This window comes from Lutjanus erythropterus, chromosome 3 (genome assembly GCF_056507025.1).
Source record: "Lutjanus erythropterus isolate fLutEry1 chromosome 3, fLutEry1.hap2, whole genome shotgun sequence".
In the NCBI taxonomy this organism is placed as follows: domain Eukaryota; kingdom Metazoa; phylum Chordata; class Actinopteri; order Lutjaniformes; family Lutjanidae; genus Lutjanus; species Lutjanus erythropterus.
The window spans coordinates 3,748,998-3,767,723 of record NC_139319.1 but is presented as its reverse complement, the minus strand read 5'-3'; the positions used below and the strand labels follow the sequence as shown (position 1 = coordinate 3,767,723).

Genomic DNA, 18,726 nt, shown 5'->3' with positions numbered 1-18,726 from the left:
TGTGAGGTAGAAACAGTCTGTTAACAGGAGTCACTACAACTGTGACATGAAAAACTGACATTCAAAACTCTTTGAAACATGGAGCTCAATCCCAGATCAAATGTCTGTTAAAGGGCCTTGAATGTCATCTTCTGTCTTTATATTGTTAAATGTAGTGTATTGTTTGTCTCCTGTCTGAACTTTTGTGATTCTGATGTCAAATGTCAAATATAACTAACATCCATCACAACACACTGCTGACACAGCGGATCAGACTGTGCTTCATAGACTGAACTGATCTGATTCTGTGCTTCTTATTTTAGGGTGGAATTTCCCTTTAACATATTGATCCACTGTGAACAAACAACAGAGAAATGATCACTTCATATTTCTGAACAATGTTTGTTTGTCTTCAGTCAACAGGTGAATCTACATCTTTGTTCAAAAACCTTCATCTGAATGACTGATTACATTATTACACTTATTTGTTACATGAACTATTAAATGAATCATTTCAAAGATTTTCTTCACACAGTCACATAAAAAATAATAATTTGTCTTTATTATAAATGACTCACAGTGTTTTAATCCATCAGTCAGCTGTGATTAAAAGCTTCATTATCCTGACAGAAAGTTAATATTCATGTTTTTATGAGTCTAAACATTTTTCTGCAACAAAGTGACTTAAAAAACAAGTTTTAATGTGAAACTTTTGACCAGAAACCACATGTGAAGTGTTTAATGTTCCACTTCCATCAGGTGTTTGTGTGCAGTTTGAATTGTGCTGAATGTTTGTGTCAGTGTTTGTGTGGATCTGCTGCCTCCTGCTGTTCACTCTGCAGTCTGACACTCTGCTGCTCTGCAGCTTCACTTCACTGCAGCTGCTCACATCAATCATTTCCTTTGACTGACTGATGAGCTTCATTTACACATGTTCACAAGAGTTTATTCAACAGCACAACTTCCACCAAACAGACACCAAAGAGTCTCATCAGGTCACCTACAGAAGAGGATCAGGGCAGGGTGAAAATCAAATCTATGATGTGGGAACAGAGCTCGTCTTTTCAATGTAGGGGGGTAAAGGTCACACACATGTTGAAGACAAATGTCTCAAATGTCACAATATCACTTTGTATAGAACGTATGTTTCCACACCACTATTTTATTTTCATTCATTTGATGATCATATGAGCAGCATGTTTATAATTTGTAACAAGAGACTTTTTGACATATTTGTGTCCATCAGTGAGACACAAAATCTGAAATATGAAAAACAAAATATGACTCAGAGGAGACAAAGAGATGATTTATTGGAATATAACTAAACTTTTAGTTGGTGGAAACAGAAATTGTCCCAAATGATGTCAACAGATAGTAGAGTGGACTGTTTTCCAGTAAAAGAATCCAGAGGTTCAACATGAGTTTTACAGGACAGTCTGAAGGATCGTGTGTCTGCAGAGGAAATAGCAGAAGGCTCATTTAGATCCATGTGGGACACCTTTAGAAACTGGATTTTCTTTTGTTTGAACCCTGATCATTTTGTATCTTATTTTTTGAATCATGAATATAAACAAACTCAATTTAAAACCTGAGTCTGAAGATCTGATTTGAACCAGCTGTAAACAAAATCTTCTAAATCTGGATTTTCAGTGAAGTCTGAGACTGTAACAAAGTTTGGAAAAAGGCGCCCCCCTTTGGTTTATTTGCTTAGTTTCACTCAATGTGATCATCATTATGTTATTTGATCCCACAGACTCTCAACAATTGAGCCAAGACAGTCTAATATTACTGTTTGACACAACTTCAGACTCCAGCAAATACAGAATAAAGTTCTGCCTCGTGTTTTGGGACTGTTTGTGTCTCACTGTAGTTTGACTCAGTCATCAGTGTAAAAAGTGTGTGAGTGTGTGAGAGGTGTCCAGGTTGTTCAGCTCTGCTGCTGTGTTCTGCTCAAGACGTGAAACAGTGAAAAGCTGCTTCACCGCTGATGCTAACAGCACATTAGAATGGCAAAAGTAAATAAACTAAATAAAACACGATAAAATAGAATTAATTTTAAATTTTGTCCCAATGAGAAAAAAAAACGGTTTGTTGTGAGTCTGTTGAGTAACTTTACTAAAAAGGCTTGAGATGACTAAAATTCTCATAAAAGTTGATGACTCCTGCTCTAGAGAATCATTTCAACCCTTAACATCCAGTAAAATACTTTCATCAGTACCTAGCAGTGGTGGACAAAGTACTCAACCCCAGTACTTGAGTCAAAGTATAGATACTCCTGGTCAAATATTACTCAACTACAAGTGAAAGTTGCTCAGTCAAAATTTTACTTGAGTTAAAGTACTAGAGTACTTGCTTTTAAAAATATTTAAGTATTCAAAAGTACAAATTACAAAGTACATTTTCTAATATCAATACATGCTGTATTGTTTTCACGATGCATTTACAGAACCTTGTAACTCTCTGAAACCACATAATGATGCACTGACCTGCTTGTAGAACCACTCTGCTACACAAACTCTATAGAAACACATATAAAAACTTCAACATAGAAACACAATCAAATACAAAAAGTATAGCTGTTGTCATTTTCTGATGTAACTGTATTAAAATCACCACATAAAATTAGATTGAAGCCGACTGTAAGGATTTCTCCAAGTCTGTTAAATAACTGAGATTTCTTTCTGTCTTCAGAGGCAGTATATATACATGAATTATGTGGTATTTTTCACCCCGATAAAAACAATCCAACTTTAAAAGCCTAACTGGAATAATTAATAATTATAATAACATCTTGAGATTTAATTTTGTCTTTTTCCTGCCGTCACCATTACCGCTTTTTGTTTGAATGACAGAGGGAGAGTTTGCTTGTTCTTGTTACAGAGTGAGCCTGGATGATGTATTTCCACTTTTACATCAATCCCAGTTGAGAGCGGGTACTGTGATTGGTTTCCTTCTGTGAGGAACACAGCATGTGACCAATTGCATTTTAGAAAAGAAAAAAGACCAACAGCTGACTTCAAAGCTTAGTGGAAAAGTAACAACAACCTTCCTAGAAATGTAGTGGAGTCAAAAGTACAATATTTGTCTTTGAAATGTAGTGGAGTGAAAGTACTAAGTTTCCAAAAAAACAAATACTCTAGTAAAGTACAGATGCTCAAAAAATGTACTTAAGTACAGTACTCAAGTAAATGTACTTCACTACTGTCCACCACTTGTATCTAGTAACCAGTGGTAGAAAAATCCTGAAAAATACTGTGGTGAGATCACTGCAGACTGATTTAACTGTCAGGAAACAATGAAGCAAATCCGTGTTTGTTGACACTGAAGTCATGAACATGTTGGTTTGTTGAGACGTTTTTCAGGCTGTTAGAATCAGAGCAGGAACATTAAACATGACTTTGGTAGAGAGCAGAGATGAACTGTGTTGGTATAAAAAGAAACAGAAGTGACTGATGAACAAGTTTGAATGAAATCAGTTTGACTGTAGATGACGGGGTTCAATGTATCATTTGATAAAGTCATAATAAAAGAGGAAAAGCTGAACTTTGTCCTGTGCTGCAGGTTCAGGCTGGTTTGCAGTGTTTTATTACCATTATTGAAGCAGGTCGTCACACTCAGATGAATCTAACCCTGTTTTTCTGCACAGACCTGATCAGGACACAAGTGAGCAGCTGGACTGACAGACACTCATGGAAATACACTGAGTAAGTGGAAATCTGCTGTTTGACATCAGTATTTATTTTAGGTTTGAAAAAACTATTTCCAGTTGTTTAAAGGTGTCCCTTAATGCAGACATCAGTTCAAACAGTAAAAAAATAAGTAAAATAAAAGTAAATAAATAAAATAAAATACATTTTTAATTTTGTTGGGGTGAGAAAAAGAAAACGGTTTGTTGTAAGTCTGTTGAGTAACTTTACTACAAAGGCTTGAGATTACTAAAAATTCTCACAAAATCTGCTTTACCTGTAATTGAAGAAGTGAACCTGGGGGTTATTCCATAAAGAAGCAAAATCTTTTTGGAGCTCAAACTCAATAAAACATTGAGTCAGTTCACTGGAACATACATAAATGATGTTTGTGTGGAGACTGTTATGATTGGTGAACTCAAAAATATTCAGATTTTTACTCTTTATCACCTCAGCTGCTGCCACCACTTGGAGAATACAACATGCAGTCAGTCACAACCTGCTGTACATGATCAATAATTATTGATATTTACTGCTATTAAACATCACAATCATGATCACATGTCAGTATCATGTCAGTATCAGTGTTTCTCATTGGCTGTTACCATTGTCCATCATACAGTACCTACATTCAAAAAAATAAAGATTCATCCTCACAACTAAGGGCAGATTTACAGATCTGTACTTATCAGTTTGACTGTAGATGACGGGGTTCAATGTATCATTTGATAAAGTCATAATAAAAGAGGAAAAGCTGAACTTTGTCCTGTGCTGCAGGTTCAGGCTGGTTTGCAGTGTTTTATTACCATTATTGAAGCAGGTCGTCACACTCAGATGAATCTAACCCTGTTTTTCTGCACAGACCTGATCAGGACACAAGTGAGCGGCTGGACTGACAGACACTCATGGAAATACACTGAGTAAGTGGAAATCTGCTGTTTGACATCAGTATTTATTTTAGGTTTGAAAAAAATATTTCCAGTTGTTTAAAGGTGTCCCTTAATGCAGACATCAGTTCAAACATAAATTTAAATGAGTAAACTTCCTCACAGAGAGGAGACATCAGACCGTCACATACAGGTACTTTGATAAAATGTCATAGTTGTTCCTCCTTTTGGGTGATAGAAGACTGAAGACCTCATGGACACCAATGCAGTTTTATGTGTTTTTGAATGATAATTTTGACAAGTTTGTCTGTCAGTGAATTTTCCAGAGATATGACTCTCTTCTCCTCAAGGCATTTATCTGAGCACTGAGCTGCTCTGTGTTCACTGTAGATGAGTGAGGACATCTAGTGGCCTGAGAGCAAAACTACACCAGCTGCTCTGTGATTCTCTGACTCTCACTGGGTTTCTGACTGCAGCTTCAACTGCTTTTATTCTTTCAGATGGATCAATAAGAAGCATCTTCTCTCTTATTTCATTGTTCTTCTGACCTTCTGATTATCTGATCAGCAACAACTGATCAGTTTCATCAGTTTCTCTGATAATCAATTGTTTCAACTCGACTAGTCAATAAGTCAGACATCCAAAAACACAAAGACAGACTTTATACATTTAAAATGTTATTGAATGAGCTTGAAGCAGCTTGTGTTTGTTATTCTTACTGGATAAAAGTGAGTGAAAGTCATGAAAACTGTCATCCTGTAATTAATCAGCTGATCTAACGGTTCCCAAAACTTTTCAGACAATCTGAATAAATCAGTTCAGATTAGTGTATTTAGTATTTTAGTGAATTTGTTGTCAGAAAGCTTCATTAGTTTCCTCCAGTCAGAGCTGTGTATGTTTGTGATGATGATAAATGATGTGTGAGCTCTGACAGCATGTTGCTGTGTTTGTGTGAAGGTGTGGACTCTGCTATGAATCAGTGTGAGGAGACAGAGGAGGGAGTCCCTCCCTCTAAAACCACTCTGTGTGGGGAACATGACAGCCAGACCAAAGCTCAGAGGTGAGATGAGCATCTCTAACTGTTCATGACAAATCACTCCAGCATCATTATTCACAGTCAGAGCTCTGTGTGTGTGTTGTGTTGAAGCCCAGAGCAGCAGCAGAGACCAGACTCTCCTGGACCTGAACCCAGCTGTGTCCATCAAGAGTCACCGGTCCATGGATCGACAGATAAAGTTTAAAGGACAACTTCCTTCAGAGACTCAGTGAGTCAACATAGTCCCAGCTAGCTGGGAACGTTCCCATAAGATTACATCATGTTCTGTAAAAGTTCTAATATTTTTTGTTGTTTTTGGAATAATGTTTCATTTTCAGTTCATTTCATTCATACAATATTTTATTGATGTTTATCATTTTAAAGAACACTCCTTTAAGGTTCTCCAACTCCTCTTATCTCATCAGAACATATTTTAAAAAGGATTTCATCTTAAAACAGAAGGAATGATCAGCAACATGACATAATAAGTTTAATGAACTAATATTTTCAACATTGTTTACAGTGTCAAAACAAAGAAATCTAGTTGTCTATAGCCCAGTGTTCTCTACAGCACAAACAATAAAAGAGCAGACAATTTAAACAACAGCTGAAATATTAAAATACATTGAAAAATAAGAGAGAAGGACTGAAATGATGAACAACCAAAGTTTTCCATGAAACAACAAGAAGTTTTTCTGACAAGTTTATTTTTGAACTGCAAAGTGTTGTGGGGCCTGAATCATGAAGAAATGTTTAACTTAGTCTGCCTCTCTTTACCTGCTTCACAGAGTCTAACATCAGTCTGGTCTTTGTGACAAAAAAGATGCATTCATGATGTACTGGGAACTAATTCACAGAGTTTCTAACAAAAGACAAATATACTTTCTGTTTACAATCATCATAAACTCACCTAATGTTCAAAGCAATGAAATAAGGGCTCATGTCCACATAGTGTTTTCTTCTGGCAGAAAGGCTCTGGCAGGGTGCTGTGGAGCTTTAAAACACTGCTTAACCACATGTCACTTCCTGTAAATTCTTCACAATAAAGCTCCCATGATATTTTGTTATCTCAAAGCTTTTATTATGAAGCAGCAAAATCAAAAACTGTTTTCACCATCATTAACTTGACACGACTCCTATCAGCTGAAAGTGAAGATGAAATTAAAATAAAGCAGATACCTCAGAGTCAAAACAGCGACTCAGGAGAGAAACTAAACTTCAAACCACAGAGATTCTCACACAGGCCTTTGGAAGCTACAAAAGTCCTGAGAGCTGAACACACAGACACTTTTATAAACGTCTGTCCTTCTGGCTGCTGGACAGACATGAGTTGAGTCTCTGCTCTCCAGCACACATAGAAAGGTAAACTCTCCTCCATTTTCTTGGTTTCCTGGGTGATGAGTCCACATCTAATATATGATTGGTTGCCCAGAAAAAGAGCGCCCGTGACAACACCAGCACCTTTCTGAAAAGTTGAGAGATTTTCCATTGGGAACACTCAGAGCGTCCACACAAATAAGGTGGAGCGCTCAGAAAAGACAGCAGGTGCAGCATCTTTTCTCTGGGCAGCTGCATGCAGCCACAGATGTTCTCTCCTCATTGGGAACATCTGAAAACAGACGCTGGTGCTCAGAAAAGAAAGCTAAGTGGACACGAGCCCTGAGAGTGTAAAAGCATCAACACTGTCAGGAATCCTATAAGAATAAGACCAACTGAAGGCAATTAAAATGCAACTATAATCATCATTCTTATGTTCACTATTTAGTGTGGTCAACTATCTCTGAACTATAAGGTGTGTGATCCAGTGGTTGTCATGGCAACAAAAAAATATGCAGATTTGAATGTTGCCTTGGTTTGTCTGTCTGTTTCTATCAGTGTCCACCAGCAGAGACCAGACTCTCCTGTACCCAGCTGTGTGTCCATGAAGAGTGACTCGTCCATGTTTGAACCTTTTAACTTCAAGAATGAAAACCACTCTGCTGAACAAAAGTAAGAATTTTAACACTTGATTTCTTTAAAATCTGCAGCTCTCCTTCAAAAGACGATCTGCTTATTACATACATCTTCAAATGCACTTGAACACATCATCTGTGATGTAACCTGGCGTCATCAGGGTTTTTGGGTCTTTCAACAATCATCCACCGTCGTCCAGGTGACGTAGCCAGGGTTGATGAGGACCTGTCTAGTGTCCAAGTGTCCTGTGTAATCCATGAACAGTTTACCACGTTTTATTGATGTTTATCATTTTGAGGAACACTCTTGTAATGTTCTCCAACTCCTCTTATCTCATCAGAACATATTTTAAAAAGGATTGTAGCTTCAAAGAGAGGGAATGATGAGCAACATGACATAATAAGTTTAATGAACTAATATTATGAACAGTGGGCCTCATGTAAGAACCAGTGTAGGAACAGATTGGTTCTTAAGTGGAACGTACGAGTGATTCAGGAGAACTTGTCAGATTCACCAGTTTTCTCATATTTTGAATTTTCAAAAACTTAAATATTATAGTATTTTATTGAACCAAAATCACATAAAGCAACATTAGAATAAAGATAATAGTGTCATATTTTAAAGTCTAATTTCCACTCTATTTAATAGACTCCATGTCAGATGCCTGATCAGAAAAATACTGGACCTCAAATCAAAAGGAGTTATGATGCATGTTACTTTAATAACTAATCATTGTAAAGCCTTCACTGAACTGAAAAAAAAAAGTATTTTGACTTAAAACTGATCATGACAAAGAGTTATTTCATCACTGGAGTCATATGCAGGTAAGATGATCACTGACAGTGTATTTTTGCATCAGTGTGAGCCAAAGAAAAAACTTTTTGTTGTTTTTCTGACGACTAAAATGAATTACAGAAGTCTGTAACGTTACTTTTAGCCATTTCTGTTTCATGTGTGGCTGATAAAGTGAACAGAAAGAACAAAACGGCAGAATAAAACCGTCAGATGATTCGTGGTGTAAAGTTAACAGCAGGGGTGCAGACTTCACCTTAACCCTCTCCTCTCACTGCAGTCATCGATCGCCCCTTGCTGTGGCTGTGGAGAGTCGTTTTTTATTTCTCTGAAGTCATTTTCATATGGAGACATGTCCTCTTTATTTCAGTGACAGTCCTACCCTCAGTTAACACGACATTACAGCATTTGCTTTTCCTGTTTCTTTGCTTTAGCAGGTCTTTTAATTTCACTGCTGACGCTGTTAAAATGACAGATTATCACCTAATTCTTGAAATGTCTCCAAAAGCTCTGTATGCAACCATGTATATCTTCTGATATTTGAAGACGTCATATTTCCTGTTTTCTCACCAGGCTTCAGGAGCAAAAGTCAGAGGTTCCTGGTGGTCAGTCTGTCCAGCAGCATCCAGAAGACCTGGACACCGTATTTATGGTTTGTAACTGTCCAACAACAACTTCGACGTCAGTTCCTAATAAATTAGACATAAAATTTAAGTTATATTTTATTCTTTCCAGCATCTTGAGGAGAACATTGTCACTTTTGTGAAGAATGAGCTGAAAAAGTTCCAGAAGGTTCTGAGTCCAGATTACCCAAAATGTTTAGAGAGGCAGAGTGAGGATGAGGAGGTGGTGGACAGTGAGGAGGAAGAACAGAGGAGGAGCAGCAGAGAGAAATTTCTGAAGATCACACTGAACTTCCTGAGGACAATGAAGCAGGAGACACTGGCTGACTGTCTACAGAGCAGTAAGAGGATTTTCACACACACAACTCTTCTTATATTAACAATAACATCCACTCACTCATCATATTTGTTGTGTTTCTATTCAGGAACTTTTGCTCCAGTTTGTCGACGTCAACTCAAATCTAAGCTGAAGAAGAAGTTTGAGTGTGTATTTGAGGGGATTGCTAGAGCAGGAAACCCAACCCTTCTGAATCAGATCTACACAGAGCTCTACATCACAGAGGGAGGGGCTTCAGAGGTCAATGATGAACATGAGGTCAGACAGATTGAAACATCATCCAGGAAACCAGACAGACCAGAAACAACAATCAGACAAGAAGACATCTTTAAATCCTCACCTGGAAGAGATGAACCAATCAGAACAGTGATGACAAAGGGAGTGGCTGGCATTGGGAAAACAGTCTTAACACAGAAGTTCACTCTGGACTGGGCTGAAAACAAAACCAACCAGGACATACTGTTCACATTTCCATTCACTTTCAGAGAGCTGAATGTGCTGAAAGAGAAAAAGTACAGCTTGGTAGAACTTGTTCATCACTTCTTTACTGAAACCAAGGAAGCAGGAATCTGCAGGTTTGAAGAGTTCCAGGTTGTGTTCATCTTTGATGGTCTGGATGAGTGTCGACTTCCTCTGGACTTCCACAACAATGAGATCCTGACTGATGTTACAGAGTCCACCTCAGTGGATGTGCTGCTGACAAACCTCATCAGGGGGAAACTGCTTCCCTCTGCTCGCCTCTGGATAACCACACGACCTGCAGCAGCCAATCAGATCCCTCCTGAGAGTGTTGACATGGTGACAGAGGTCAGAGGGTTCACTGACCCACAGAAGGAGGAGTACTTCAGGAAGAGATTCAGAGATGAGGAGCAGAGCAGCAGAATCATCTCCCACATCAAGACATCACGAAGCCTCCACATCATGTGTCACATCCCAGTCTTCTGCTGGATCACTGCTACAGTTCTGGAGGACGTGTTGAAGACCAGAGAGGGAGGAGAGCTGCCCAAGACCCTGACTGAGATGTACATCCACTTCCTGGTAGTTCAGTCCAAACTGAAGAATGTCAAGTATGATGGAGGAGCTGAGACAGATCCACACTGGAGTCCAGAGAGCAGGAAGATGATTGAGTCTCTGGGAAGACTGGCTTTTGATCAGCTGCAGAAAGGAAACCTGATCTTCTATGAATCAGACCTGACAGAGTGTGGCATCGATATCAGAGCAGCCTCAGTGTACTCAGGAGTGTTCACACAGATCTTTAAAGAGGAGAGAGGACTGTACCAGGACAAGGTGTTCTGCTTCATCCATCTGAGTGTTCAGGAGTTTCTGGCTGCTCTTCATGTCCATCAGACATTCATCAACTCTGGTGTCAATCTGCTGTCAGAAGAACAATCAACCTCTCCATGGTGGAAACTATTTAGAAACAAACCTGAACCAACACTTTTCTACCAGAGTGCTGTGGACAAAGCCTTACAGAGTCCAAATGGACACCTGGACTTGTTCCTCCGCTTCCTCCTGGGTCTTTCTCTGCAGACCAATCAGATTCTCCTACGAGGTCTGGTGACACAAACAGGAAGTATCTCATGGACCAATCAGAAAACTATCAAGTACATCAAGAAGAAGATCAGTGAGAATCTGTCTCCAGACAGAAACATCAATCTGTTCCACTGTCTGAATGAACTGAATGATGGTTCTCTAGTGGAGGAGATCCAACAGTACCTGAGTTCAGGACGTCTCTCCACAGATAAACTGTCTCCTGCTCAGTGGTCAGCTCTGGGCTTCATCTTACTGTCATCAGAAAAAGATCTGGACGTGTTTGACCTGAAGAAATACTCTGCTTCAGAGGAGGTTCTTCTGAGGCTGCTGCCAGTGGTCAAAGTCTCCAACAAAGTTCTGTAGGTTCACAGATAATGCAGATAATAATGTCATCACATGTGGAGTTTAATTGTGTCTCCACAGATTAATGCAGTCATGAAATTAAAAAAAATCACCATCACATTGTAGTTCACTTGAGGCTAAAATTATTGTGATCACAGAGATGTGACTATAATTTTAGAAATGTTCATCAGTTGCTGTTAGATCCCAGTAATATACACAATAAAAACACTAATCATGGAAAAATAAGGGCAGTCATAGAAATGTGTTTTATTATATTGCAGATGACAGAAACAGTCTCAGTGTTTGTCTTTATCTCTAACTCTTCTTCAGGCTGAGTGGCTGTAATCTGTCAGAGAGAAGCTGTGAAGCTCTGTCCTCAGTCCTCAGCTCCCAGTCCTCGAGTCTGAGAGACCTGGACCTGAGTAACAACGACCTGCAGGATTCAGGAGTGAAGCGTCTCTCTGCTGGACTCCAGAGTCCACACTGTAGACTGGAAACTCTCAGGTCAGGATTTATTTTCTGTTTAACAGAGGAGCATTTAAATGTTACTTGACATACAAGTTAATGTTTATTAAAAAAGATCCCCAACATCTACTGGATTTCACTTCTAGATTAAACTCACATAGAACAAACAGTTTCTTCTGACAGACTTTCTGGAAATGTCTGTCTTTGTGAAAATGTCAGAATTTCTTTAAAATGTTCAGCAAAGGTAACATTAGCAGCTTTAAATCCTCTGGAAACTCAAACCCACAATATCATATTAGTCATGTAATTTAGTGTTTCATGTACATACTGTAAATATCAGCATCTAAAATGTATGAGAAAATGGTTTCAATCCAAAATTGAAATATTGTCAGTTGTCAGTTTTTCTTCACTTCAGTTGGAAATTTATTCCAAGAATTAGATCAATTAATTCCACTAACGTAAATCCTCATTAATTTCTTGTTGTCCTCCTCAAACGGTGGAACAAAACTTCTCTGCTCCTGTCGACTTAATCTGCCTCTCTAGTCTGAGCCGACTCAGCGACGGGGAGCTGAGGCTGTTATATCACTCCATTGACACAAACAGTCATTTTACTTTGCAGAAACCAATATCAGTTTAAGTGTAAACAACATTTATAATATTTTCACTGATTTACTTTGTGTCAGAGCCTTTTCAGACAGAGAACTGATGCTGTCGTCTATGATCTCGTCACACTCACCAAGACTCCTTTGGAAAGAAAAAGTCATTTTATCTGACAGGACACAGGAGCTGCTGGTCTTCTGCTGCTCTGATCTGTTAGTTGAGGAGATCATACAATCAAACATGTATGTGAGGGTTTGTACATGTGTGTGAGCCTCTATCTGTGGAATGTAATGTTAATTTGGATCTGAACAAACACATTAAAACACTGAAGTCACACAAACAAACTAAGTGATTGAGGCAGCAGTAGACCAACAACTCCTGTGTCCTGTGAGGTAAAATGACTGTTTTTGTGAAGAGTCTTGGTGACTTTGAAGAGAACAAAGATGGAGGCTTCAGTTCTCTGTTGGAAAAGTCTGTCTGACAGCAACATGAAGCAGTGAAAACATCCTAATATAGTCTACACTTTATTTACACACTAAACTGATACTGATGTTTTTAGGGATGCACAATAAATATTGGTACAGATAAATGATCAGCTAATATTGTTCATCACAGCTATATCAGTCTATATCAGTATCAGCATATATTAGCTGATAAATATCTGATATAATAATATCTGATTTGACAGATGATGTCAAATCATTTCATTTGAATTAATTAAAGGTAAAATGCTCCATGAAGCCAAAGTATATTTGAAGTTTTGATGAAGTTTATTTAAAAAAACTGTTGTTTGTTTTTGTTGTAACAGTGATGTCAGTTAGATTTGGTTCAGTCAGAGTTGTTGAATATTAAATCATCCATCTTTGATCACTACATCTGAGCCTTTCTTACCCTCAGCTGTGCATAAACTACAGATGTATGAACTTCTTTTTAAAATATTAAGATGTGAAATGATCAGTAATCTTATTGTTATCAGCCATGAGAAGCAGGTAATTATCAGTTATCAGTATCAGCTGAAAAACTCCATGTGCTGCATCCCTACATTTTTTTCAGGTGTGTAAAATATGTTTGCTGCTGCTCCTGTCCACACCGGTCCACACAGCAGTACATTGTTTAGCTTCCATTTTGATGTCCATCAAATCATGACGTCCAACACAGTCTTAAGAAACGGTCTAAACCCTGGGTCTGTAACAGGGAGTCTGTGACCCTGAGGGGATCCTGACTTACTGCAGGGGCCCAAATTATTGTTCCATCATTTTCTGAAAGTTTTCTTTTTCAAGAAGTGAAATGTGTCTGAAAACATGAATCCAACATATTATTTGATAAATCAGTCAGTTTGTAAAAGAAAACCAACAAGAAACATGTGAAAATATTCAGTGTAATATATGGAGTATGAGGCTCCAGCTTTGTCTCTCAATCAGCTAAGAGGTCCAGGTGAAGACCCCTGGTCTTTGTAGTTTTACTATTTAAAGCAACATTTCCAGAGTCTTTAAGTAGTATTTTTACATTAACAATGGATCAAATGACTATATGTAATATAAAAGATGATCTTCCAGATGACTGATTTGTTTCTACGACACACAACTTAACTGTGTCAGTCAGTGTATCAGTCTCACTGCTCTCATCAGCTTGGGGCGACACGGTGGTTCAGTGGTTCACACTGTTGGCTCACAGCAATGTCTCAGCGTACTCTGGCTTCCTCCCACAGACCAAAGACCTGCAGGTTCATAATAGCAGCTTATAACAGGTTCATTGGTGACTGTAAATTGTCCGTAGGTGGACATGATTGGTTGTTTGTCTCTATGTGTCAGTCCTGTGATGAACTGGTGACCTGTCCAGGGTGAACCCCGCCTCTCGCCCAGTGTCAGCTGGGATAGGCTCCAGCTCTATGGATCATCTGTGTGTTTTTCAGCAGCAGCAGGCAGCGGTTTTCATCAAACAAGCTGTGATGAAGCCACTGTACACTACCTGTCCAGCAGCAAACAGCAGAGAGACACAGTTAGAGACTATCTGGTGAAGAAGGTGGAACATGTAGCAGCTAAAGAGCAGCACAGATTTCAAGATATTTTTCTGATCTCACAGATGTCTGATGTCTGCCCACAATGATTAAGAAGGTTTTGTTTTGGGCTAAAAGCAACTTTACTGTGTCTCCAGTCTGTCAGGCTGTCTGATCACAGAGGAAGGCTGTACTTCTCTGGCCTCAGCTCTGAGATCCAACCCCTCCCATCTGAGAGAGCTGGACCTGAGCTACAATCATCCAGGAGACTCAGGAGTGAAGCTTCTGTCTGCTGGACTAAAGGATCCACACTGGAGACTGGACACTCTGAGGTATGAACACACAACAAGAGCTCACACACTGTTTGTGTGTCACACTGACAAGCTGAGGACTGTTGGTTCACAGTCTGTACCAGCAACACTGCTGATAACAGTGAAGACAGTAACTGATGTGCTGAGAGTCCCTGAGAGTCCCTGCATCTCACCAGTTACACCAGTATATCCATGCTGGTCTGCCATCAACTGACCAGTTACACAGCACTACCAACCTGTCTGCTCACCGCTCAACCAGCTACACAAAACTCAACAACTCAACAAAGATCAATCAAATGGATTACTGATTGTTTGTTGAATATTTGTGTCCAAGTTGTTGAATGTTTGTGTAACATATGTTGAGTATAATGTTTGATGAATTATCACCTAAACTCTATAGATAATCTGTGAAACATCTGCAGATAAACTGAAACAGTTGAATTGTTGAAATGTTACAAATACTCTCTAAACTATCTGTAGGTGGATCCAAATAAAGTCTGACTCAATAGGTAATTAAAGAAATCAATTATTAATAATAATAATAGTCAACAAATAAACAGATACATATAAACAGTGACATGTTCCAAGTGCATCATTTGACGTGTGTGAAATGATGGTCTGGTTTGTTTGATTGTGTTTGTTCAAAGAATAAATTGATGACATCACTATTTCACCTTGTTTTTTTCCATGGTTGTCTGAACCTCTTAAAGGAGCAGTCTGTAGAATTTGAGGCTCAATCACACTGAAAGTGATAATTGACTTTATTTGAACTTTATTTATTGAGGGGAGTTTGACTGAGAGCAATGCTCTCTTTTTCAGGAACGTCCTGATCACATTCACACAGTTACACACATTCACAGCTGGAAGCTGCCCAGTACAACCACAGTCTGATCTGCCGGCCAGAGCAGCTCCACTGGAGCAGTTGGGGTTCAGGGTCTTGCTGAAGGGCACCTCAGTGGTGGTAATGAGGGAGGGGCAAGAGCTGCTCTTTCAATTTCTCCACCCAGATTTATCCTGCTGACGACCTCCAGGACACAAGCTTGTTTCTCAAACCTTTAGGTCACCACTGCCCCAACATTTCTGTTGACCACTGAATTAAAGACACTAGAAATGATATTTTTATCTTATTGTCTTGATGTTTTGGATGTTTCCTTCTTGTCTGACCTTTTTATTCTTTGACTGTTTTCTTCTGAGTATTTGATGTAAAGTTGAACTGAGTCTGTGTGTGAAATGTGTTTTATAAATGCAGCTGTTTTGTCTTCATGGTGGATCTGAGTGAAGGTTTATGAAGATCATTGATGAAGAAGTTTCTGAAGGTTCATTCTGACTTTGTTTCTTCCTCCAGGGTGGATCATGGTGGAGAGCAGTGGCTGAAACCTGGTGTGAGGAAGTGTAAGTGTGTGTTGACTGTGATTCATGAAAACAAGGCAGCTCATGTTCAAGTAGTTTAAAGCAAAAACTTCTGTATCTGCATTCAACTGTCAGTTTGAAAGAAGATCCAGAAAGATGAGAAGTTTTGATCTAATTAACAGTCAGTCTGTTAATGAAGCAACAAATAAACCCATCAGGTGTGTTAGATGATAAACTGCTGCTGTGTTGTGTCTCGTTCTCTCCATCAGATGCCTGTGAACTCACAGTCGACACAAACACAGTAAACACAAAACTCAAACTGTCTGACAACAACAGGAAGGTGATGTGGGTGGAGGAGAAGCAGCCATATCCTGATCATCCAGAGAGGTTTGAGTACTGTCGTCAGCTGCTGTGTAGAAATGGTCTGACTGGTCGCTGTTACTGGGAGGTCGAGTGGAGAGGAGAGGTTTATATATCAGTGAGTTACAGAGGAATCAGGAGGAAAGGAAACAGTGTTGACTGTGTGTTTGGACAGAATAATCAGTCCTGGAGTCTGATCTGCTCTGATGATAGAGGTTGTTACTCTGTCTGGCATAAAAAGAGAGAAAAAGTCCTCTCCTCCTCCTCCTCCTCCTCCTCCTCCTCCTCCTCCTCCTCCTCCTCCTCTGTCTCTCACAGAGTAGCAGTGTATGTGGACTGTCCTGCTGGCTCTCTGTCCTTCTACAGAGTCTCCTCTGACACACTGATCCACCTCCACACCTTCAACACCACATTCACTCAACCTCTTTATCCTGGATTTGGAGTCTGGAGATCTGGTTCTTCAGTGTCTCTGTGTTCACTGTAGGAGGGAGAGTCACACACACACACACACACACACACACACACACACACACACACACACACACACACACACACACACACACACACACACACACACTTTTTGTCTCCATGTGTGTTTTTACTTTCTTGAATGTTTGTCCAATTTTAAAAACCATAAAAAAAAACTTTGAATATGTTTTCATTCAGGTTTTTGAAGCGAACATTAAGATTTTAGTTTTAGATTTTCTGAACTTTGTATTTTTTCTCACATAAATAAACATGTCTATACAATAAAATCAGGTTCTACACACATATAAATAATCAGAAATGTAATTTTTTTTTTCTTGGACAGATCAAATCAAACCAGTCATTTTGTTTTGTACAAATCAGATTCCACAGTTTTTATAAATGTGACGTTGTTATAAAATGTTTGACATTAGTTGTGTAATGTATCTGAGCTCTGAGATCTCTGTATCATCTCTTCTCATGTAACGTGTGTGTCTGAATGATAAATGCTGTGATCTGATCATATATTTGCTGTCACATGTTTTATATTTTATTCTGTTCTCAAAAAATCAATAAAATATTGTGTTAAAAAATCAGAAATACTTTATTGAGTATTGAATCATTGATTTGTTGAACTTCATATTTAAAAAGTGTTAAAATCTTCAAAATGTAAAACTAACAATACCTACTGATAACATCAGTGCAAAAATGTGCTATTATAATTACCTTTGTTTTAAAATCAATTATTTATGAAAATGTTGGACCTTTAAAATTGTGTCCCAGATTTCCAACAACTCTACATCAACTTTACTCAGGCATAAAAAGGGTCAGATATACCCTAAGGACCCCTGTCTCACTTCCTGGTTTATAAAAGGTGGGAATACAAACACTGGAAAACTTTCTATTTTTAGATCAATTCATTCAATAATATTTCTATCAGATGTGTCTCAACCATAACATGTGGACTCTGTAGTCCTTCTAAATCAAAGATCAATAAGAATTATGGTTTAAAAATGTGTATTTTGATGAACATTAAGAGACTCTGAGACACTTTAAAAAATAAAATGGCTACTCACTACGACGACGCTGTGAAATGAAAAAATGTTAGACATTATCAACTCTGTCAGATCTTAGAGAGCTGACATCTCTGCTGACGGAGATGATTTAACTCTCAGTTGTCTAATAATTAAATGATGTCTTTGAAATTAGTACTCTTTCAATTTAATAATAAGAATAAAAATAAGTCAGTCACCCCGTCAAAAAGTCTGGACACACCCCTGTATGTGACATCAACTCTGTGAGGGAGACGTCAGAAAAGTTTGTTTTCTGAAAAAGAAAAACTGTAAAAAGTTGCAGGAGCTTTAAATCAGGGCTGCAACCAACGTTTAATCTGACAGTTATTTTCACTATTAATCAGTTCATCTTTGTGGAAAACGCTCAGTTTCCCAAATCTTCACCTTTAAGAAGCTGAAGTGACCAAATGTGAAATATTTGCTTGAAAAATGACAAGTGACAAAAACCTACACAAAAATGTTGGAGTGCAGATTACAACTGCATTTTTTAGTGTGCTGTGGATGGAAACTGTCCCACAATGCATTGCTCAAAGAAAATGAGGCACTGATCAGATAAAACACTGTGGATGGGTAGAAAACAGCTCCACCACACAAGGTTAAGATACATTTAAAGAGATGATGTTAATGTAAAGAAAGAAGATACAGCTTCCTGTTGGTCGTCCAGTAAAGACTTCAGTTTAAAGACAGACAAGTGAATGTCTGGTGTTTTCAGAGATCACGCATCAAATTTTCATTTACTAACCCTACCTTCCTCTGAATTTCTCAAGTGTGCTGACTGCTAACTAACAGTATGAATGTAGATGTACAATATGTTGTACAGAGAGAAAAAAGACAACAAATCCACTCGTTGATGTTAAACTCATAGCTGCTCCTCACGTCTCTGTCAAATCAGCAGATCGATCTTAACATATGTCAGTTAATCACAATTATCATTCTAC

General features: G+C 38.5%; 1 protein-coding gene across 3 annotated transcripts; it reads left to right on the top strand.

Annotated features, from left to right (window-relative positions):
* The first annotated feature begins 3,582 nt into the window (after nt 1-3,582).
* LOC146329458 (protein NLRC3-like) lies at nt 3,583-16,858 on the top strand. 3 transcript variants are annotated; one of them, XM_084714724.1, is made up of 10 exons: nt 3,583-3,683; nt 5,510-5,612; nt 7,464-7,577; nt 8,907-8,985; nt 9,069-9,297; nt 9,382-11,185; nt 11,499-11,672; nt 14,388-14,561; nt 15,886-15,932; nt 16,160-16,856. In XM_084714724.1, exons 2-10 carry the CDS (start codon nt 5,524-5,526, stop codon nt 16,732-16,734), a joined length of 3,285 nt encoding a protein of 1,094 aa, XP_084570850.1. In that variant the 5' UTR covers nt 3,583-3,683; nt 5,510-5,523; the 3' UTR covers nt 16,735-16,856. The 3 variants fall into 3 exon arrangements, with proteins under 3 accessions (XP_084570850.1, XP_084570849.1, XP_084570851.1); XM_084714723.1 differs by having other exon boundaries at nt 9,069-11,185; nt 16,160-16,858; XM_084714725.1 differs by lacking the exons at nt 15,886-15,932; nt 16,160-16,856 and adding an exon at nt 15,360-15,838 and having other exon boundaries at nt 9,069-11,185.
* The last annotated feature ends 1,868 nt before the right edge of the window (nt 16,859-18,726 follow it).

Coding starts and splice junctions, on each gene's coding strand:
- LOC146329458 (XM_084714723.1), top strand. CDS start 5,524: ATGAATCAGTGTGAGGAGACAGAGGAGGGAGTCCCTCCCTCTAAAACC. Junction 8,986..9,068: donor ACCTGGACACCGTATTTATG/GTTTGTAACTGT, acceptor TATTCTTTCCAG/CATCTTGAGGAGAACATTGT. Junction 14,562..15,885: donor TGGAGACTGGACACTCTGAG/GTATGAACACAC, acceptor TTCTTCCTCCAG/GGTGGATCATGGTGGAGAGC.